The sequence below is a fragment of the Gorilla gorilla genome, chromosome 12, assembly GCF_029281585.2.
Source record: "Gorilla gorilla gorilla isolate KB3781 chromosome 12, NHGRI_mGorGor1-v2.1_pri, whole genome shotgun sequence".
In the NCBI taxonomy this organism is placed as follows: Eukaryota; Metazoa; Chordata; class Mammalia; order Primates; family Hominidae; genus Gorilla; species Gorilla gorilla.
Genome location: NC_073236.2, coordinates 35,766,215 through 35,790,082, shown reverse-complemented (window position 1 = coordinate 35,790,082; position 23,868 = coordinate 35,766,215). Strand labels below are relative to the sequence as shown.

General features: G+C 38.1%; 1 protein-coding gene across 3 annotated transcripts in view; it reads left to right on the top strand.

The window, feature by feature from the left end:
* TMEM131 (transmembrane protein 131) overlaps positions 1-23,868 on the top strand; it is a 236,839-nt gene that overhangs the window by 5,617 nt on the left and 207,354 nt on the right. The window contains exon 2 of one of the 3 annotated variants that reach the window (XM_055378493.2): positions 6,036-6,116. The exons of the other annotated variants lie outside the window; for them this stretch is intronic. Within the exon in view, the coding sequence (XP_055234468.1) occupies positions 6,071-6,116 (46 nt within the window). The 5' untranslated portion in view covers positions 6,036-6,070. The remainder of the gene's footprint in view (positions 1-6,035; positions 6,117-23,868) is intronic. 3 annotated transcript variants of the gene reach the window in all.

The following is a 23,868-nucleotide window of genomic DNA, read 5'->3' as shown; positions in this document are numbered from 1 at the left end:
GAGATCATGAAACTGAGGCTTAGAGAGGTTAAGTAATATACCCAGCGTGATAGGGCTGGTAAATAGTGGAGCCAGGATTCCGCCCTAAGACATCTGTCCATTGAGCCAAACTATGTAACCCCAAATGAGCACTTCAGGAATTAGATTTTGTTATATTGTACCAACTGCAAAAAGAACAGACTTGACAGTTCATGCAAAACCCATGTATTAGTATTCAAGTAAAATGTACTTTTTTTTTTTTTTTCAATCAGCCACAAGCTTTCATATCACTTTCTGTTGACTTGTTAACAGTTTAAGTAATCACAGGCCATTCTGGATCATGAAGGTTCTTAAAAGGAAACCAGTGAGTGGATAATACAGGGAAATGAATATTTGGTATTCGAAGCTACTGTCTCTTTGTTCTTGATGACTTAGATACCTGGTTGTATTGCTAAGGTTAAGCAATATTGCCTTCTGTAGATACTGCTTAGCTCCAGATTGGTGTGATGAGTTAGTCTAGACTTGTGGAATATTCTCAGAAGCTGGCCCTGGATTAACAGGTGCTGGAGATAATGCAAGGGCTGGTAGTGGCATTTGCCTCGGCAGGCAGAAATCTCTCGCAGACTTCCATTAGAGGTCCAAGGGCTCCAGAAGAAGTTCAAAGGTGCTTTGTTCTTATTAGGGCATTTTGGAATTAGGTGGTCATTAGTTCTCATCTGTAGTTCCAAATCTGTTTTGTTGTTGTTGTTGTTGTTTTTTAATTCCCATGTGATTACTTTTAAAACCACAGATGGAGGGTTTCTAGAAAGCCTTTGCCATTTGCCTGATTGATTTTGTTGCATACAACTCTGCCGTTTTAGGGCAGAGGTTTGATGTTTAAGAGGATCTTTTAGATGGTCAGTCATGATAGAGTATGAAACCTACGTTTTTATTTATTTTCATTTATTTATTTTCTAGAAACTTGGTGAAAAAAACACATAACAAAATACTTAACCATTTTTATATGTACAGTTCAGTGGTGTTAAGTGTATTCACATTGTTGTGTAGCAGATCTTCAGAACTTCTTCATGTAAAGCTGGAAGTCTATACCCATTAAACAACTTCCTATCTCTCTCCCTACCCTTAATCCCCACCCCCAGGCTCCTGGTAACCACCATTCTACTTTCTATGTTTATGAATTTGACTACTTTAGATACTTCATATAAGTAGAATAATGCAGTATTTGTGACCTGCTTATTTTACTTAGCATAATATCTGTAAGGTTAATCCATGTTGTAGGATGTGACAGTTCCTTCCTTTTTTTTTTTTTGTTTTGTTTTTTGAAATGATGTTTTGAGAATTTATTTACAACCATTGAACACAGATGATTTTGTAAAACTGACAATTACAGGCTCCTTAAACTCACAACATACATATATTTCAATATTTAAATAGCCTGTTTTCTTCAAAAGTAATTTTCTGCTTTTTCATAAAAATATAAAAAAGACAACATTTATAGTTCCTTCCTTTTTAAGGTTGAATTATATTCCATTGTATGGATATACCACATTTTGTTTATCCATTCATCCATCCGTGGACACTAGGCTTGCTCCTACCTCTTGGCTCTTGTGACTAATGCTGTGAAGTTGAGTATGCAAATATCTCTTCAAGACCCTGGTTTCAACTATTTTGCATATCTACCCAGAAGAGAGATTTCTGGATCATGTGATAGTTCTATATTTAATTCCTTAAGCAACCACCACATTTCCATAGTGGTTGCATAATCTTAGAATCCCATGAATAATGCACAAGGATTCCAATTTCTCCATGCCCTTGCCAACAGCTGTTTTTGTTTTGTTTTGTTTTGATAGTGGTGTGAGGTGCTATCTCATTGTGGTATTGATTTGCATTTTTCTAATGATTAATGATATTGAGCATCTTTTCATATCTTTCTTGGGCATTTGTATATCTCCTTTGGAGAAATGTCTATTCACATCCTTTGCCCATGTTATATTCAGGTTTTGTTGTTGTTGTTGTTGTTGTTGTTGTTGTTGTTGTTGAGTTATAGGAGTTCCTTATATATTCTGGATATTACCCCTTATCAGATGATTTGCAACTATGTTCTCCCATTTGGCAGGTTGCCTTTTCAGTCTGTTGATCATATTCTTTGAACAGAAGTTTTTGTTTGATATAGTTACTTTTGCTTTTGGTGTCATATCCAAGATATCATTGCCAAATCCAATGTCATGAACTTTTTCCCTGTGCTTTCTCCTAGGCATTTTATAGTTTTGGGTCTTATGTTTCGGTCTTTAACCCATTTTGAGTTAACTTTTATTTATGGTGTAAGATAAAGGGTATAACTCTATTCTTTTGCATGTGGATATCCAGTGTCTCCAGTTCCATTTGTTGAAGAGGCTGTCCTTTCTTCACTGAGTAGTCTTTGTGTCGTTGTATGAAAATTAATTGGCTATATATGCAAGGGTTTATTTCTGGACACTTTGTTCTATTTAATTGCTCTGTGTGTCTGTCTTTATGCCAGTACCAGACTATTTTGAATACTATAGCTTTGTAATATGTTTTGAAATGAGGAAATGTGAGACCTCTGTCTTCTTCCTTTTCAAGATTATTTTGGCTATTTGGGGTCCCTTGAGATTCTGTATGAATTTTAGGATGCACTTTTCTACTTGCCTTGGGATTTTGGGATTTTGATAGTGATTGTGTTGAACCTATAGATCACATTGGGTAGTATTGATATCTTAACAGTATTTTAACCCATAAACTTGGGATGTCTTTCCATTTATTTGTCTAATTTTTTCAGCAGTGTTTTGTAATTTTCAGTGTACAAATCTTCCACTTCCTTGGTTAGGTTTATTCCTAAGTATTTTATTCTTTTTGATGTCATTGTAAATAAAACATGCATTTTTGAACTAATGATTTTAATCAGTGTATCATTAATAGTTGTAAATACATAGTTTTTAGTAAACACTCCATATTTGAAACAAGAAAAAATGCTGTGTACTTAAGGTATTTCGTTAATTACCTGCCTATAAAATGAAAGACATTTAAGCCCTCGTTAGTTCTAACAATTTGTGACTTTTTTTTTGTTTTGTTTTTTTGAGACAGAGACTCACTCTGTTGCCAGGCTGGAGTACAGTGGTGTGATCTCAGCTCACTGCAGCCTCTGTCTCCCGGGTTCAAGCAATTCTCCTGCCTCAGCCTCCTGAGTAGCTGGGTCTACAGGTGTGTGCCACCGCGCTCAGCTAATTTTTGTATTTTTAGTAGATGAGGTTTCACAGCCAGGATGGTCTCGATCTCTTGACCTTATGATCCACCTGACTCGGCCTCCCAAAGTGCTGGGATTACAGGCATGAGCCACTGTGCCTGGCCAATTTGTGACTATTTTTTAAATCAGTTATAATGATTGCAAAGTGATATGGCAGTTTGGTTCTTGAAAGCTAATTTTTTCTGTATAGTTCTAGTATTACATTTGGATCAAAGGATGCGCTAGTTAAAAACTCTTGGCAGTGAAGTTTGAGAAATAGCATAGCCAACTTTATGGATTCAGGTTAATTAGTGGTTTGTATTCATGGTATGGCAAGGGCCCTACATGGATTTTCTTTTTAGAGCATGATTAAATTGGGAGCAGAAGATTTTCTAGGCAATTATTCATGGTACAAAGGTGCTCTGTGAAACCTAACTGTATTTATAAAGAGCTTTGAGATAGTTTATGTTTGTCATTCCAAAAGTTATTAGGTAGAGCAGTGTACAAGAGAGGGTAGTGTGCTTTCAAACCTTTGGGCGAAATTGGACCACCTTTAGAAATGCTTCTATGGATTGGTGACATGGGCTCATCTGAAGTATTGCTTCTTGATTAGCAAACGGGAAATGAAGTAGTGGTCAGCACTACCAAGAGGTAATGTCTCTTTCAGAATGGGTGCAGCAGTGGTTATGTTTCAGATATAGGGGAGTTCTTAGGTATTTAGGGGTCCACCTCATTATTCTGGGTGGCTTCTGTTGAGTTATGGCTGGGCATGAAAATAGGTTACTGAGAATTGTTTTGAAGAGAGATGTAGGAAGGAAAAAACAGGCAAGGAATTAGGTCCAGTTTTGTTGGAATCCTAGAAATTCTTGTTTAAATTGATTGTAAGAATAAAACAAATTATAAAATGCAGATTAATAAATGGTGAAAAACTGTAACCAGTCAAGAACTAACATGAGTCATCCATGTTTTGGTCTCTGTTCCTTCCTCATCTCTCTTCCCTCTCCTCACTCTTTTCCTGCCCCTATTCCCCATTTAAAAAAATAGATACTGCCAATAGTTTTCTTCAAAGGCAATCAATTCACATCTCAACCATACTGTATGCATGTGCTTACTTCCCCACACTGGCTGTTACTCTTTTCTTACCAGTCTACCAATAAAGTTGTCACGTTGTTTTAATTTATTTTAAAACAATTACTACTAAGACTGAATACTTTTATACATTTGCGACCATTTGTGTTTGTGTTTGATCAGTCTGTCAGTTTTCCCATTGATGTTTGAATTTTTCTTTTTGACTTAGTCTTTTGACTTTAAGGATTTAATATTTTTCTGAGTTTCTATTTGCATTTGAATTTTTTATTTTCTATTATTTTTATACCTGTCAGGCAACTCTCTCTCTTTTTTTTAAAATGGTTTCTGCCTTTCTTATACCTTAACAACCCTAAAGATTATATATTCACCAATATTTTATGTCTGTGCTTCCATCTTTAAATGCAAATCTCTATTTCTTCAGTCCGTTGGCATCAGGTAGAGAATCTGTTTGTCCTTAAATCATTAGTCAGTTGCCTTAACACCACTTATTGAATTATATACAGTATTTCCTTTCATTCAAGTTCTGTTATGTACTGGGACCTATTTCTTGATTTTTTTTTCCCCAGGGTATTTTTTTTCTCATGTATATGTCTATGCATTTGTACATTTCTGTTTTAACTTTATTTTAGGTAATATAGCTTATTTATACATTTCATTAGCTGGCTTGGCAGGTCATCCCCTCTCCCTAAATGATTATTCTTCAAAAAGCAGTTTCTTATCTATCTTGTTTTTATTCCCTATGAATCCTCAAATCATTTTGTAAAGAAAATTTAAAATTGCTATTTGCTTTTTGGTTACAATTACATTAAAACGTTAGATAAATTTGGAATTTGACATCTTTATAGGGTTTTCCATTTTGTTTGTCTTTCTCCTATGTCTGTGTGTGTGTGTATATATATATGTATTAAGTAAAACTGTATGAAATTATAATTTTTGTCAGTCCAACATAATTAACAATTTATTCAATCTAATATTAATATGTATGTTTTTATGCATTATTGCTTTGGCTAGAGCTTCAGAACATTGTTAAATAAGAGTGATGAAAAAGCAGGCATCCTTATGTTTTTCTGTTTTTTTAAGAGAAAAATACCTTAAGTGTTTCATTGTGTAGTATGATTGGGGTAGTTGGTTGAAGTTAGATGTTCTTAATAATAGGAAATTTCTTATATTTTTGAAGAGTTTTAGTTTTAAGAGTTGTTAGGGACAGGTACTACATTTTATCCCATGGAGTTATTTTATGACCTTTTTACCTTAAGCTGTAGGAGCAGTCCTTTTAACTCAGCTGCACTGAACTCTCTTGGTGAATTTATACCCATGTCTGTTTTCCCTCTAGTAAACTCTTCCAGGGATACCCATTGGACTTGGGCTGCCTGCAGCTGCCAAGCTACACTCACACACTTCCACATTTGCTCCATTTAGTTAATGTGCATATTTTTATATTGTGGTTTTGTTTTTAACTAAAACTCTTTTTAAAAAGCTATTATATCGATATAATCCCTCATGAGTATTGATGTATCAATATATAGTACTTATTATAGTAATATATCATTATATATAATATATATTAATAATCCCTCATGAATAGATTAATGCCCTCCCCAGGGGGATGGGGAACTAAGTTCTCACATTTAATTTCCAAGAGAGTTCACCTGAGACCTGGTATTAAAATGAGCCTGTCACCACCCCCCTTGCCGCCATGTGATCTGCACACTCCTTTGCCTTCTAGGAGTGGAAGCAGCCTGAGGCCCTCAGCAGAAGCAGATGTTGGTACCACACTTCCTGTACAGCCTGCAGAACCATGAGTCAAGTAAACCTCTTTTCTTTATAAATTACCCAGCCTCCAGTACTCCTTTAAAGCAACTCAAATGGACTGAGACATCAGTTTGCTGTCAATTAATTTGATATTTAAAAAAAAAATACCAAGAAAACTTTATGGAATTAGGAAAGTTGCTGTTAAATTTTCTATGAAAAAATGAAAATGTAGAAATATTGGGAAAATTCTGGAAAAGTTATGAGGAATGACTAGCACAAGCAGTTATTAAAACTTGCTCTTAAACTATTATGTAATTGGTATAATTAGAATAAGTACTGGTATATAAATAGACAAATTAATGGAATAGAATAGAAATTCTAGTAATAGACCTAAGTATATATGGTTTATGTTAACCTACTTTTCTTCTGGGAGTCTGGAACTTTGGTATGTGTTAGGCAGAGGGGTACCGTGTGGCTAGCCCCAAGTAGAAACCTTGGAACTCTGTGTTAGTTTCCTATTGTGCCTGTAGCTAATTATCACAAGTTGAGTGGGTTAAAACACAAGTCTATTCTCTTATCATTCCAGAGGGCAGAAGTCTAAAGTCAGGGTGTGTGGCTGACTGCCACAGTTATGGCTTGAGACAATCATTACAGCAGTTAACTCCTGTTATTGCTTGAGACTGTCATTACAGCAGTTACTACTGGAGACCATCATTACAAGACTGAACGAAGGGACGAACATAGAAATGAAAAAAGACAAAAGAAACTGTTTTAAGGAAAGGCAACATGGGGAGAAGAGGAGAGCTCCCTGCTTCTAGTGATCAAAGGCAGCCCCCTTGAGCTTCTACAGCCCTTTCGTATTTATTGGGTAAAGAGCAAGGAGGAGGAGGTAACCATTGGTCAGCTGCTTAATTGATCACAGGTTCATATTGTTACTGACAGGCTTCAGTTATGCCTAATCATGAGAAACATTTGTGCAGCCTCCAACATCTCCTTTTTGTTTTTAAATTAATTGAGCAAGACAATTGCAGATTATGCAGCCCTTAGTGGCGCCTAGACAGGAACTTGAAGGGACTTATCAGGGACAAAAAGGGACCTGAAGAGACCTGAAGAGACCCGAAGAGACCTGAAAAACTAGTTCAGGCCATGATGGGAAGAGGGGGTCGGACATGTCTCATTATACCCTCCTCCCTTTGGAATTCAGGCACCACTTGTAGCTGACTGTCACTGCTACTACTTGAGACTGTCACTACAGCAGTTTCTACTGTTACTGCCTGAGACCGTCATTATGAGACTGAATGAAGGCACAAACGTAGAAATGATAACAAAAAACAAAAGTAATTTTTAAGGAAAGGCTAGCATGGGGAAGAAGAAGAGAGAAGAAAAGAATAAAAGGGCTCCCTGCTTCTAGTGAGCAAAGGCAACCCCTGAGCTTCTACAGCCCTTTTGTATTTATTGGGTAACAAGAGCATGGAGGAGGAGGTAACGATTGGTTGGCTGCTTAATTGATCACAGGTTCATATTATTACTAACAGGCTTCAGTTGTACCTAATTACAAGAAACATTTGTGTGGCCTCCAACAAGGGTGTTGGGGCTGTGCTCTTTCTGTAGGCTTCAGGGGAGAATCTTTTTCTGTCTTTTTTAGCTTCTAGAGGCTTCCTGAATTCCTTGGTTCATGGCCTCTGACATCATCCTTTTCCTAATCCAAACATCTTGCATATCACATTCTGTTCCTCTGAGTGTGATTGTTAATATATTTGGCCCTCTGACTAATCTGGGATAATCTCCCCCTCTCAAAATCCTTAATTTAATCACATCTGCAAAATTCCTTTTGCCATGTAAGGTAACATTCACAGCTTCCTGGGATTAGGACATGGACATTTTGGGAAGTCATTATTCAGCCAACCAAAGACATTGAGTTTCTAATGAGCTTTCTTGATAGATGTGACACCAAAAGCACAAACAACAAAAGGGGAGAAAATAGATAAAGTAGACATCAAAATTTGAAAGTTTTGTGCTTTAAAAGGCCCTATAAAGAAAGCAGAAAACCCACAGAATGGAAGAAAAATTTTCGCAAATCATGTATCTGGTAAAGGGATATGTATCTAGAATGTATAAAGAACTCATAACCTCAGTTACAACAGACAATGCAATTAAAAAATGGGCAGGGGATCTGAATAGGCATTTCTCCTAATAAAGATATACAATAAACATATGAAAAGATGCTCTACATCATTAGCTATCAGAGAAATACAAATGAAAACCAAAATGATATTCCATTTCACATCCACCAATATGGCTACAATCAAACAGATGGATAATAAATGTTGGCAAGGGTGCGGAGACATTGGAATGTCTTGTTGCTTTATGGGTAACATAAGATAGTGCAGCTGCTTTGGAAAACAGTTTGGTAGGTCCTGAAAATACGGAGTTACTGTATGACCCACAGTTATGCTCCTTAGTATATACTCCAAAGAAACGAAAACACAAAAACTTGCACATAAAAACTTGTGCAGGAACATTCATAGCAGCATTATTTATAGTAACCAAAAAGTGGAAACAACTGAAATGTTTGAAGAATAGATCAAATGGAATATTATTCAGCCATAGAAATGAGTGAAGTATTATTATGAATGCTTGTTACAACACAGGTGAACCTTGAAAACATTGTGATAAGTGAACAAAGCCACTCACAAAAGACCATATAGGACCATAGCAGCCATTTATATGAAATGTCCAGAATAGGCAAATCCACAGAGACAAAATAGATAACATGGTTGTCTAGAACTATGGAGAGCAGTGTAGGGAGTGACTGATGATGGGTACAAGGGTTTTTCTTTGGGATGGTGGTTGAACAACTCTGAATACACTGAAAACTATGCATTATATACTTAAAATGGGAGCTGTTATTAAACAAGTTTTATTAAAAATTGATAGGCTTTTCATCTAAGGGGGAAAAAACCTAAATGAGATACCATTTCTCACTTACTTGGGTGGCAAAGTTCTAAAAGCTTCACAACACTTTCGATGAGACTGCAGGAAAGCACGTGTTCTCACACCTTGTTAGTTGGAATGCAAAAAAGATACAACCTTAATGGAAAGTTCGGCACAGTGTCTAACAAAATTACATATATGTTACGGTTTTCACCTAGCAATCTCATTTTTAGGAATTGGCTGTTTTAACAATACAAATACATATATATAAGGTTATTCATAGCATGATGATTTGTGAATGAAAACTATTGGAAATGACCTAAATGCCCCTATATAGTTGAATAAATTGTTACATCCACATAATGGATCATTAGGCACCTTAAAAAAGAATGAGGAAAACCTCTAGAATATGCTTTTTAGTGATTTCCCAAGTATATTGATAAATGAAAGCAGCAAGGTTATAAAGAGTGTATGTGTGTGGATAGCTACCTTAACAGATTTTTAAACTTTTTTTTTTTTTTTGGTGTGTAGTTCTGTGAGTTTCAGCACATGTATAGATTTGAATAACCACTACCATAGTCAGGATACAGAACATTTTCATTACCCTCCAAAACCTGTGCTATCTCCATATAGTCCACTTCTGACTCTTGTCAACCACTGATCTGTTATGTGTCACTGTAATTTTCTCTTTTTGAGAATATCATATAAATGAAATTAGTGTGTATAATTTGAGATTGTATGGTTTTAAGACTGGTTTATTTTACTCAGCATGAGGCACTTGGGATTCTTTCAACTTGTGTGTCTTGATAGTTAGTCTCTAGTGTTGAGTAGTATTCTGTTGTATGAATATACCATGATTTATTTGTTCATCTGTTGAAATTTTGGGTTGTTTCCAGTTTGGGGCTATTATAAATAAAGCCACTTTGAACATTCATGTGTAAGTCTTTGTATGCACATGTATTTTATTTTCTCTCAGGTAAGTACATATGAGTGGAATGTCTGGATCCTATGGTAGCTGTATGCTTAAGAAACTGCTAACCTGTTTTCCAAAGCGGCTGTATCATTTTATATTCCCATAAGAAGTGTATGAGAGTTCCATTTCCTCCATATGCTTGCCAGTGCTTGGTATGGTCAGTCCTTTAATTTTAGCCATCTTAACAGGTGTGTAGTGGTACAGGCATTTCTCATTTTATTGCACTTTGCCTCCTTCACAGCCAATATGCTGTTTACAAATGGAAGGTTTGTGGCAATCCTGCCTGACACAAATCTATTAGCACCATTTTTCCAATAGCATATGCTCACTTTTATTTTTATGTCACATTTTTGTAAGTCTCACAATATTTCAGGCTTTTTCAGTATTAAATCTGTTATGGTAATCTGCAATCAGTGGTCTTTGATGTGATTGTGTAATTGTTTTGGGATGCCCACAAACCACACCCATATGACACTGCAGGCTTAACTGATAAATGCCTGTGTTCTGACTGCTCCAACTGGCTGTTCCCCCACTTCTCGCCCCTCCTCAGGCTGTCCTTTTCTCTGAGACAACAATATTGAAATTAGGACAATTAGTAGTACTAAATAGCATCTAAGTGTTCAAGTGAAAGGAAGAGTCACACATCTCTCCCTTATAAATCAAAAGCTAGATATGATTAAGCTTAGCAAGGAGAGCATGTCAAAGCTGAGATAGGCCAAAAGCTAGGCCTCTCGTACCAAACAGCCAAGTTGTGAATGCAAAGGAGAAGTTCTTTAAGGAAGTTAAAAGTGCTACTCTGGTGAACAAATGAATGATAAGAAAGCAAAACAGCCTTATTGCTGATAGGAGAAAGCTTTAGTGTTCAGGATAGAAGATCAGACCAGCCACGAGCATTCTATTAAGTCAAAGTTTAATCCAGAGCAAGGCCCTCTCTTGTCTTCAGTTCTATAAAGACTGAGAGAGGGGAAGAAGCTGCAGAAGAACAGTTGGCAGCCAGCAGAGGTTGGTTCATGAGGCTTAAGGAAAGAAGACAGTTTCATCACATAAAGTGCAAGGTGAAGTGGTTAAGTGCCAATGTACAAGTTGCAGCAAGTTTTCCAGAAGATCTGGCTAAGATCATTGATAAACGTGGCCACACTAAACAACAGATTTTCCATGTAGATGAAACAGCCTTCTTTTGGAAGATGCCATCTTGGTCTCTCATAGCTAGAGAGGAGAAGTCAGTGCCTAGCCTCAGAGCTTCGAAGGACAGGCTGACTCTCTTGTTAGGAACTAATGAAGCTGGTAACTTTAAGTTGAAGCCAATGCTCATCTGTCATGCTGAAAAAATTCTAGGGACCTTAAGAATTATGCTAAATCTACTCTGCCTGTGCTTTATAACTGGAACAAGAAAGCCTGAATGACAGCACATCTGTTTATAATGTGGTTTACTGAATATTTTAAGCCCACTGTTGAGACCTACTGCTCAGAAAAAATATTACTTTCCAAATATTACTGCTTGTTGACAAGGCAACTGGTCACCCAGGAGCGCTGATGGAGATGTACAAGGAGCTGCATGTTGTTTTCATGCCTGCTAACGCAGCATCCATTCTGCAGCCAAGGATCAAGAAGTAATTTCAAGTTTCATGTCTTATTTTAAAAATACATTTTTTAAGGCTATAGCTGCCACAGAGAGTGAGTCCTCAGTTGGATCTGGGCAAAGTCCATTGAAAACCTCCTGGAAAGGATTCGCCATTCTAGATGCCATTAAGAATATTTGTGATTCATAGGAGGTCAGAATATCAACAAGAGTTTGGAAGAAGTTGCTTCCAACCCTCATGGATGACTTTGAGGAGTTCAAGATGTCAGTAGAGGAAGTGACTGCAGATACAGTGGAAATAGCAAGAGAACTAGGATTAGAAGTGAAGCTTGGGCTGGGTATGGTAGCCCTTTCAGAGGCCTAGGTGGGAGGAATATGGAGCCCAGGAGTTCAAGGACCTCCTGAGCACTGTGGCAAAACCCTGTCTCTACAAAAACTACAAAAATTAGCTAGGTGTGGTGGCTCTCACCTGTTGTCCCAGCTACTCAGGAGGCTGTGGTGGGAGGATTGTTAGAGCCCAGGAAGTCAAGGCTGCAGTAAGCACTCCAGCCTGGGCAACAGAGTGGCTGGCATCCTGAAGATGTAACTGAATTGCTGCAGTGTTACGATAAAACTTGAACAAATGAGGAGTTGCTTCTTATAGATGAAAGGAAGTGATTTCTTGAGATGAAATCTGCTCCTGGTGAAGATGCTGTGAACATTGTTGAAATGGCAGCAAAGGATTCAGAGTATTATCAACTTAGTATTATCAACTTAGTTGATAAAGTAGTAGCAGGGTTAGAGAGGATTGACTCCAGTTTTGAAATAAGTTCTTCTGTGGGTAAAATGCTGTCAAACAGCATTGCATGCTACAGAGAAATCTTTCATGAAATGGCAGCAAACTTCATTGCTGTTTATTATTATTATTTATTATTTTTTTTTCCCAAGACCGAGTCTTGCTCTGTCACCCAGGCTGGAGTGCAGTGGCGCAGTCTCGGCTCACTGCAACCTCCACCTCCCGGGTTCAAGCAGTTCTTCTGCCATGACCTCCCGAGTAGCTGGGATTGCAGGCGCCCCCCCACCACACCTGGCTAATTTTTGTATTTTTAGTAGAGACGGGGTTTCACTACGTTGGCCAGGTTGGTCTCGAACTCCTGACCTCATGATCCGCCTGCCTGTGCCTCCCAAAGTGCTGGGATTATAGGCATGAGCCACCACGCCTGGCCCATTGCTGTTTCAAGAAATTGCCACAGCCACCCCATCCTTCAGCAACCATTATCCTGATCCTGATCAACCTTGAGGCAAGACTCTCCACTAGCCAAAAGATTATGACTTGCTGAAGGTTCAGATAATTGATAGGATTTTTTAGCAATAAAGTATTTTTAAGTTAAGATATATACTTTCTTAGATACAATGCTATTGCGCTCTTAATAGATTACAATACAGTGTAAATGTAGCTTTTATAAGCACTGGGAAATCAAGAAAACTTACGTGACTTGCTTTATTGTGTGATATAGGTTTTATTGTGGTGGTCTGGAACCAAACCTGGCAATATCTCTGAGGCATTCCTGCATTTCATTGTAATTTTAATTGTATTTCTCTGGTGAATAATGATGTTGAGCATCTTTTCATGTGCTTATTTGCCATCCATATATCTCATTTGGTAAAGTGTCTTTTCACATCTTTTGCCCATATTTTATTAGGCTATTTTCTTATTTTTGAGATTTGAGAGTTCTTTATATGTTCTGGGTACCAGTATTCTGGAGATACGTATTTACAAGGATTCCTTCCAAGTCTGAGGTTTGTGTTTTTATTCTCATAACAGTCTTTTGAAGAGCAGAAGTTTTTAATTGATTGAATCTACTTTACAAATTTACTCTTTTATAGATCATGTTTTTGGTATCGTATCTAAGAAATCTCTGCCTAATGCAAGGTCACAAAGATTTTCTCCTGTATTCTTTTCTGGAAGTTTTATAGTGGTAGGTCTTTCATTTAGATCTGTGATTGATTTTGAGTTAATTTTACATATGAGTTTTGTACCCAAGTTCTTTTTTTTTTTTTTTTTTGCGTATAAATAACCAGTTCTTCTAGTGTCTATTAAAAAGTCTATTAAAAAGACTACTACCCTTTTCCCACTGCATTGTGCTTGTACTTGTTGAAAATCAATTGCATGTACATGTGTGAGCTTATTTCTGGTTGTCTGTCTCTCTTTTGTTCTGTTAATCTATTTTTCTACCTTGATGCCAGTACCACACTGTCTTGACTGTAGCTGTATTATAGTTACCGAAACAGCGTCAGTTCACCAACTTTGTTCTGTTTCAGAGTTTTGCCTATTCAAGATCCTTCACATTTCATTATGAATTTTAGAATCAGCTTATCAATTTGTACAACAAAGCCTTCTTGGGTATTGACTGGGACTGTGTTGAATCTATAGATGAATTTGTGGGGGGAACTGACTTCTTAACAGTATTTAGTTTTCTGACACATGAACAGGGATATTTTCACCATTTATTTAGGTCTTTAATGTAGTTTTCAGTATAAAATTTTTAAAGTATCTTTTGTCGTATTTATCTCTAAGTATTTCCTATTTTTGATACTAGTTTATTAATAAATGATATTTTTTTAAAATCTCAATTTCTGGTTCATTGCTAGTATATAGAAATAAATTTTATGTTGATCTTGTATTCTGTAATCTTGCTAAACTGACTTAATAGTTCTAATAGCTTTTCTGTAGATTGCATTGGACTTTTTACGTAGATGATCATGTCTGCAAATACGTTTTTTTCAGTCTGGATACCTTCTGTTTTGCTTACCTGATTGTGCTGCTTATGACCTCCAGTGCAATGTTGAATAGAAGTAGTAAAAGTGGACATCTCTGTCTTGTTCATAATCTTAGGGGGGAAGCATTCAGTCTTCCACCATTAAGTATGCTGTTAGCCATAGGTTTTTCATAGATGCCCTTTCCCAGGATGAGGAAGTTCTTTTATGTCTGGTTTGAAGAGAGTTTTTAACAGGAATGGATATTTATCAAATGCCTTGTCTGTATCATGGATTTTTTTGGTTAACATGATGAATGACTAACCTTGCATTTTTTTCTTGGTCATGATAGGTATTATGCAATTTATTTTAAAGTTTTGTTTGTTTGTTTGCTAAGACTTAGAATTTTTGTATCTTTGGTCATTAGGAATATTGGTCTTTTTTTTTTTTTTTCTTGTAATACCTTCCCTTTCAGTATTAGAGTAATGCTGGTCTCATAAAATCAGTTGAGATGTGTTTTTCCTTTTTAATTTTTTGGAAGAATCTGTATAAAACTGGTGTTATTTCTTCCATAAATGTGTGGTAAGAATTGCCATTGAAGCCATCTAGGCTTGGAGTTTACTTTATGGGGATTTTTTTAACCACAATTTCAATTTTTAAGAAGTAGGGCTCTTCAGGTTATCTATTTCTTCCTGAGTGAACTTTGGTAATTAATATCTTTCAAAGAATTTGTTCATTTCATCTAAGTTGTCAAATTAATTGGCAAAGTTGTTCATAATGTTCCCTTACTATCTTTTGAATATTTGTAGCAACTGTAATGATGACACTTCTCATATTCCTGAAACTTATAATTTGTGTTTTCTGTCGTTTTTTTCTTGATCAGACTGGCTACAAGTTTATTAATTTTAATCTCACAAAAAGCATCTTTTGGCTTTATTATTCTCTGTATATGTTTGTATTTGTCTCACTTTTTCTGTTTCATTGACTTTTTCACTTGAATTTTATTTCTTTTTTTTTTTCTTTGCTTACTTAGAGTGTAATTTGTCCTTTATTTTCTAGTTTCTTAAGGTGGATACTGAGGTTTTTGATTTGAGGTCTTTGGGTATTTATCAAAGATCTTTTTGTTATTGATACATAATTTAATTCCATTCTGGCCAGAGACCGTACTTGGTATGACATTAGTTCTTCTGAGACTTGTTTTGTGACTTTGAATATAGGCTATCTTGGTGAATGTGTGCATTTGAGAAGAATATGTCTTCTGCTGTTGTTGGAGTACTCTGTCAATGTCAGTCAGGTTGGTTGTAGTGCTGTTCAAGTTCACCATTTTCTTGCTGATTTTTTGCCTGCTTTATTCATCAATTATTGAGAAACACATATCTGTATTCCACCTGGTATCATTTCCTTCTGCCTGAAGGATTTTTTTGTAGTGTGGATCTGCCAGTAATGAATTCTTTCAGCTTTTATATCTCTGAAAATGTCTTCATTTTGCCTTTGTTCTCAGATACTTTTATTTGCTATAGAATTACAGGTCGACATGTTTTTTTTTTCTTTTTCTTTTAGTCTTTAAAGAGATACTGTCTTCCCACTTGCATTGTTTTCCAGAAGAAATTTGATGTCATCGTTATCTTTGTTCCTCTGTATATAACATGTCTTTTTTTTCTCTTGATGCTTTTAAGATTTTTTTTGTAAATCTGGTTTGAAATAATTTGATTATCTCTTGGTGTAGTTTTTTTCATGTTTGTTGAGCTCAGGGTTTGTTGAGCTTCTTGGATCTCTGGATTTATAGTTTTCATTAAGTTTGGGACATTTTTGCTTACTATTTCTTTAAACATTTTTCCTGTCCTCCTCCTCCTCCGAACCCCATTTTGGGGATTCCAGTTCTGCAGGCATTAGACAGCTTGAAGTTGATCCCGCAGCACATTGCACTGTTTAGGTTTTTTAGATCTTTTCCTGCGTGTTCCATTTTGGATGGGTCTACTGCTATGCCTTCAAGTTCCCTAATTTTTTCTTTTGCATGTCTAATCCACCCTTAATCCCATCCATCACATTTTTTCATCTCACAAATTGTGGTTTCATCTCTGGAAGTATAATTTGTCTTTGTATCTTCCATCTCTCTACTTAACTTTTTGAACATATGGAACACATTTATAATACCTGTTTTATTGTCTTGTCTGCTAACTTCTGTGCCAGTTCTAGGTTGGTTTCAATGGATTATTCTCATATTGGGTCATGCTTTTCTGTCTCTTGTGTGTGCCTGATAATCTTTGATTGGATGCCAGATATTGCAAATTTTACGTTGTTGGGTGCTGCTATTTTTGTATTCCCATAAATATTCTTGAGCTTTGTTTTAAGATGCAGTTAAGTTACTTGACAGTTTGATATTCTGGGATGTCTTGCTTTTAAGATGTGTTAAGTGGGTCTGGAACATTGTTCAGTTTTGGACTGATTATTCCCCACAGCTGAGGTAAGGCCCTCCTGAGCACTCTGTCCAGTATGTCATGAGTTCTGGATTTTTTTCCAGTTGGTAGAAATAGGTACTGTTTCTGACCCTGTTTGAATGGTGGGCATTGTTCCTCTAATCCTTTTGGATGGTTCCTTCCCCAGCGTTGGGGAGTTACTTCACACAAACGCACTGATCAGTACTTCACCGAGGACTCAATGGGGACCCTCTGTAGTTCTCCAGGGTTCTCTATGCAGCTCACTCCATTTTGGTATTCTTTTCTATGAACTCTAATTGCCTTGGTTTCCTCAGACTCTCAGCTTTGTCTCATCAATTTGGAAAATCCACCAAGCTCTACCACTGTTTTCCCTCCCTGCACTGTGGCCTAGTAACTCCCTTGAGGCAGTAAGCTGGGCCAATCATAGGGCTTACCTTGTTTGTTTCCCATGTCCTTCGTTGACTGATGTTTAGGGTCTGAAAATGATCATTTAATTAATGCAGTTCGTGTGAGTTTCTGGTTGCTTCAGGATGGGAGGGTACATCATGCCCAGAAGTAGAAGTTCATATGTCTGCATCAGTTATTATTCTACAGTGTAACTGGCATTGTTATTTTCAGATGTTATTCCTAAACCTCTTGGTACAGAAAATTTTTGGTAATTAATGTGAGGTAGTATGGTGTATTAGTTTCCCTTTGCTGTTACTGTAACAACCACAAATTTAGTGGCTTAAAAACAACACAACTTTATTATTTTATGGTTCTGGAGATCAGAAGTCTGTACATAGTGAGTCTCACAGGCTAAAATCAAGATGTTTGTAGGCACCTACTCTATACCCACAAAATTAAAAAAGATTTTTTTTAATATGTGTTTGTAGGACTATTTCTTTCTGAAGGCCCTAGGGGAGAATTTGTTGGCTTGAGTTTTCCAGCTTCTAGAGGCCACCTACATTCCTTGGCTTGCAGCCCCTTCCCCTGCCTTCAAAGCCAGCAGCATTGGGCCAAGTCCTCCTTATGTGCCTTCTCTGTGGGTCACCCTCTTCTGCCTCCCTCTTCCACTTTTAAGGACATTGGGCCCACCTAGATAACCCAGAATAACCTCCCTATTTTAACATCAGCTGATTAGAGCCTTAATTGCATCTGGGAGCTTAATTCCCCTTTGCCATGTGATTTGGCATATTCACAAGATCCTGAGGTTAGGATGTGGGCGTCTTGGAGTGGGCTGATGACTATTATTTTGCCCACCACAGATTGATGGTTTTTAGAATGGTCTCTGCCTAAGACTGCCTGCCTGCCTGCATGCCTGCCTGCCTGCCCGCCTGCCTGCCCGCCTGCCTGCCCGCCTGCCTGCCCGCCTGCCTGCCCGCCTTCCCTCCGTCCCCTCCCTCCCTCCCCTTTCTTTCCTTTCTTTCCTTTTTCTTTTCTTTCTTTTTTAACAGGGGATCTCATTCTGTCACCCAGGTGGGAGTAGTGCAGTTTCTGGGGGGTCTTGCTTTTAAGATGTGTTAGGTGGGCCTGGAACATTGTTCAGTTTTGGACTGATTATTCCCCACAGCTGAGGTAAGGCCCTCCTGAGCAGTCTCTCCGGTATGTCATGAGTTCTGGATTTTTCCAGTTGGTAGAAATAGGCACTGTTTCTGACCCTGTGTTTCTGTTTCTGAAATGGCAGATCTTGGCTCACTGCAGCCTTCACCTCCCAGGTTCAAGGGATTCTCCTGCCTCAGCCTCCCGAGTAGCTGGGATTACAGGCATGTGGCACCACTCCCAGCTAATTTTTGTAGTTTTAGTAGAGACGGGGTTTCACCATGTTGGCCATGCTGGTCTCAAACTCCTGACCTCAAGTGATCCACCCAGCTTGGCCTCTCAAAGTGCTGGGATTATAGGTGTGAGCCACTGTGCCCGTTCCTTTCTTTTGATGACAGTGAAGAATTGTCTATATAGGATTTTATTTTATTTTGCTTATTTTTTTAAGACAGGGTCTTGCTCTGTCACCCAGGCTGGAATGTAGTGGTGTGATGGCAGCTCACTGCAGCCTCGACCTCTGGGGCTCAAGCAATCCTCCTGCCTCAGCCCCCTGAGTAGCTGGGACTATGGGCATGCGCCACCATGCCCAGCTAATTAGGATTTTCTTTTTAACCTACACACAGTAAGACATTATTAGAAACAATGAGACTACAAACCTATACTTTAAAAATGTGTTGGTTATATATAGCCTGTCTGTCATACATAGCATTTAGAAGTAGCTTATTTTAATTTCAGGTATGATTCAGAAAACTTTATGGATTATTTCACAAAGTTTTGATTTGAGAATTTCTCAGCCCATTGCATTTGGCAATGTATAGAAACTTTCAAGCTTGGGAAATTGATTGATAGCCACAAATGTAATTTTAGATCAGTATCAACTATCTTATATTTCAGTATTTTTTTCTTTTAAAATTGAAGAATGGTATATTTTCCCCCCTTCCTCCGCTTATCACAGCTAATGCCTTATGTTCTTTGTTGCTTTTGTCACGTGGAACACCTCCTTGTGTGCTGTTTTCCTGTCAGGACTTCAGTGTGTCATCCCCCACATTGTCAGCAATTTCAGTGATCTCTGAAAAAGCCCAGGATTTTCTCCCTGACCTTTACCCAGTGTCCTTTGTAAAGGGTTATGTATACCTGATTTGATGGAATAATTTATGTATAGCAGCTCTGAGCTGAAGTTAGCACTTTTGCTACCATAACTGTCTTCATATTGTATTTGACTCCCATCTTCTTCATATGTTTAAATAATTATCGATAGAATTCTAAAGTAGTAGTTTATTTAAGCCAGAAGTTAATGTGCAAGGTGAATAATAATTTTAATCATTCTTTATACTCCCCCCACCATAGGCTACATTAAAAACAAACCCGGCTTTTATTTGTCCAAGAATGGTTGAGTGTCAGTAGGTCAGTAGAGCCAGTTCCAGAGCACATAGTCAAGCCAGCAGGTATTTGTAATACCTTCTCTTCTGCTGTGTTCTGCTTGCTTCTACTTGCACACTCCTGGGTAAAAGTGAATGAGATATGTCCAGCATGGCAGACCACCAGAAGTTGGCCAAAGCACTCAGCACTTTGTCCTTGCTTCAGGAATAGGCCCAGATGGTTACTCTTCTCTGGCCACAATCCTGGGACCAGAAGCCCAGTCAGCAGAGCACCTGCTCTTCCACCAGGCTGGTTTGTGCCTGGAGTGAGTGGTGAATAGATGAGGTCAAGGCTTTGCAAATGGATGGCTTTTCTTCACGTATTGGTTTATCATTTACTTGTTGTGTGTGTCCTTGGGCAAATTATTTGTGGACCTTTCTCAACTGTACAGTGGGCATAAACATGCTTAATAGAGTTGTTAGGCACTTTGCCATAGGTCTTGAAATGTTAGTTTTCAGATATGTTTGCAGATTAGGCATGCTATCTTTTGTCTCCTCTCTCTGTACTGTTTCTTTTGGCCTATGTCTCTGTTTACCTCCTCCCACACCTTGCCTCCAGTGAAAGAAACCAGGCATGGAGCATTTGTCTCTTGGATCAGCCTTGATACCCTTATGCTCTCTACTGAGCAGTTCCTTGGGGGCAAGGGGAGTCTAAGGCCATCCCCAAAAGAGGTAGCCATTTCTTTAAGGTACTGTGTTTTATTTATTCAAATTTTGCATTCTGTTTCAGTATCCATGCTGGTTCCAGTAGAAAAACAAATTTTCCCAAGTGGATATACCTTAAGATGTGTCTCATGCTTTGTACTTAGAGCTCACAATAGCACGTTTCTGGAAACATTTCTGTGTTTCAGCAGTACTATAACAGTCATTCTTCGTCAACAAGGAGAATGGAATGGAATGGAATGTTGCCAGGGTCTTGGTTCACAGAGGTAGACTAACTTTGACCTTCCTGGGACCCTGAACAACTCCACATCAGACAGATCGTTGTGAAAGGCACTGAGTAACATTTAGATAAGTGGATGATTTTGCATTTTTTACAGTAACATCAGAAAGTCCAGTGTTGTATGAAACACTGCTTATTAATAAAGAGCATGTGGTTAGATACCAGCTACTTGTAGGAGAATATGCGTGGCTTTCAGTTTCATAGTTCTATTCCTGCAGATTTTTATTGCATCAACTTGTTTTATTTGAGCAGTTTGTGTACAGTGATGTATGGAATAATCTTCACCAAATAGTGTGTAGATATGTTTTTGACTCATGGCAGAATAAGTACTCTAAGGCCTTAGAATAGTAGCCTGGGAAGACAAATGTTAGCACAGAAAGATACATCATTCTTAGATATCCAAGAAGACCTGCAAGTGTCATTAATTAGAATCTGAAAAGGAAATATTTTGGAAAACATAAATAATACAGGCAGTTAGGTGTCTGCAGCCAGAGAGTTAGAGAAGGAAAGAAGTAACAGACTAATGGAGGGGAGTTGTCAGGGAAGGAGGTGGTGGGGCAGAAGGGCCCAAACATGGGGAGCTTGGTGGAGGGCCTGGAAGAAACTGGTGATTAAAGCAACAATTGTCTGTCTAAGCACACACACCCTTACCCTGCCCCTATCATTAGGCGGCTGGCCTTATGATATGTACTGTGTACAGGGTAACTTCTCTTTTGTACAATTGAAGATAAAAGGCTTAATTTATACATGTCTAGTGGTCATAATACATCAACAGATTGCTCTTAAATGAGTTAGTTTGTCAGCTGAATTAACTAACGTAAATGTTGTCATATCCTTTTCCTTTTTTTTTTTTTTTTGAAACAGAGTCTGTCTCTGTCACCCAGACTCAAGTGCAGTGAGTGGCACAATTATGGCTCACTGCAGCCTCGATCTCCTAGGCTCATGTGATCCTCCCATCTTAGCCTCCCAAGTAGCTAAGACTAGACGTGCGCCTCCAGGCCCAGCTAATTTTTTTTTTTCTTTATAGAGATGAGGTTTCACTCTGTTGCCCAGGCTGGTCTCGAACTCCAGACCTCTAACCATCCTCCCACTTTGGCCTCCCAAAGTGCTGGGATTACAGGCAAGAACCAGTGCACCTGCCCGATATCCTTATTCTGATGGGAAGGATGTGCCTTAGCAAACTGGTTCAAATGACAAGTTGGGGAAGGAGTATAATCTTCTGGATAATGGGAGCCAGGAAACTTGCCAGGTCTCGTCTTCACTACACACAGATGAGTGGGAGATGTTGGGAGTCACTCTTGCTTTGTGCAGGCTTCCCTACAAACATGTCAGCACTGCTTGGCATACTTCCTGAAACTTATGTTTTTGTCTGAACATTGCCCCTCCAAAGGGAGAACTCATTTTCTGAGACCCTACTGCAGGGAGATAGGAGTGCCCACTGTGTTGTCTGAAATGTGTGTGGTACACAGCAAGTGCTCAGTAAGTCTCAATTCAGTTGAAAGTTGAATTACACACTGACAGGCAGGTTCATGACTATTCCCATGTTTACGTCCGAAGTTCATGTTGGTGTCTCAAAGTGTTAACACTTAAAATATTAAAACACCACATTGAGATATACATAATATATAATATATATATAATAAAGGAAACATAGACCCTCTGCGCCCTTATCTGGTAGTCACTCCTCGGTTCTTATCTGGTCACTAGGCTAGACAGAACACCAGCAAATTAATTCGTTAATTTTTATTCAGTAGGTGCCATGTCTTAGGCTGGGTGTAGAAAGATAATGACACAATTCTGGCTTTGCAAGAGCTTTCAGTGTGGTGGAGTGAACAGGCCTACAGATGGATGCTGAGTTATAAGTGGTTGCCAGGATAGGTCGGGTGCTGGGGACAGGACTTAGTGTACTAGGGCATTACTTAGAATAAGTAACTCATTTTGAGGTCTTAGGCGGTAAGACATTATAGCCTTGTTATGTGTCTGTGTCTCAGAGTTCTGAGATTTTTCTTCTGTGCCTCTCACCTTAAAAAACCTCTCCAAAAAAAAAAGCAACCTAAAAAAAGTGGCATAAGACATCCCAACAGGATGTGTTACATGGGAAGACAACATGGTATGATAAGAAGAGCATCGAGGCTCTAGTGCTTACTAGCTCTGTGACCTTGTACAAGTTACTTATCCCTGAGAGTCTGTTTCCTCTTAGACTAAGTGGGAATAAAAGTATTCTGTGGAATGTTGAAGAGGTTAAACTTTTGGTTTGAGGATGCTTAATCTGTTTAGCTTCATCTTCTCTCTCCCCACTATCAACTCTCTTGAAAAATTTTCCATTGCACCGTTCGAATTAGTTGAGTATACAGTTTTTTATTATAAGCAGTTTGTTACTTATTAAATTTCTTATTTCCATGTGATCTTTATACTCTTTATTTTTTTTTCCTCTTTCCTTTCTGACAATTGGTCTGTACCCAGGGAATTTAAATAAATAAACATTTCATTTTGTAGTCACATATGAATAAATTTACACACTGTACTGTTTTATGTTACACTTCCTGTTTTCTGTCAGTGTGCATCTTTCATGCAACCAGTATATTTTTCAGTACACTGCTGGGCCCTTGGATATGTTTATGAATAAGATAGTAATTAGCTTCCAAGAATTTTTTTGTTAGAGACAGGCGTAAACAATTACGGTGTAAGATTAAAGGTACATATTAATATGTGTGTGCCACAGGAGAGAGCTAGGTTGACTGTATACACAGACCTGTGTATCAGTCAGCTTATGAAATAGAGAGGACAGTTCTAATGGGGCATTAGGTCTGGATCTGAGTAACTCCCTTTTATGGTGAGTCAAAACAATACTCCATAAGTTCCATCTGACTCACTGCCCCCATCTAAGAAGTGTGCCGTTTGTTTGTTTGTTTTAGGTGGTGGGCAGGTGTGGTTGAATTCACACCTGTGAACACCCCTGGAACAAGTTTGGTCAAAGCAAGGGCTTGTCTTCGTAAGTGATTAGTCTTGTCATCTTATATGAGGGACCTGCCTGGCTACCTTTCTCAGTGGTGTAGAGAGTAAACAGACTGCTGACTTGGAATATGGGCTTGACTGTGACCTTGAGCAAGTTACCTAGTCCTCATGTGTCACCTTCCTAATTTGTTTTAATGGGGATAATAGGAATACCTGTCTTCTAGGGTTGGTGTGAGTATTGAATCATCTGTAGGGCTTGGTACGTAGTAAGTGCTGGATTAGTGCTAGCTCTTGTTGCATATTCATGTTA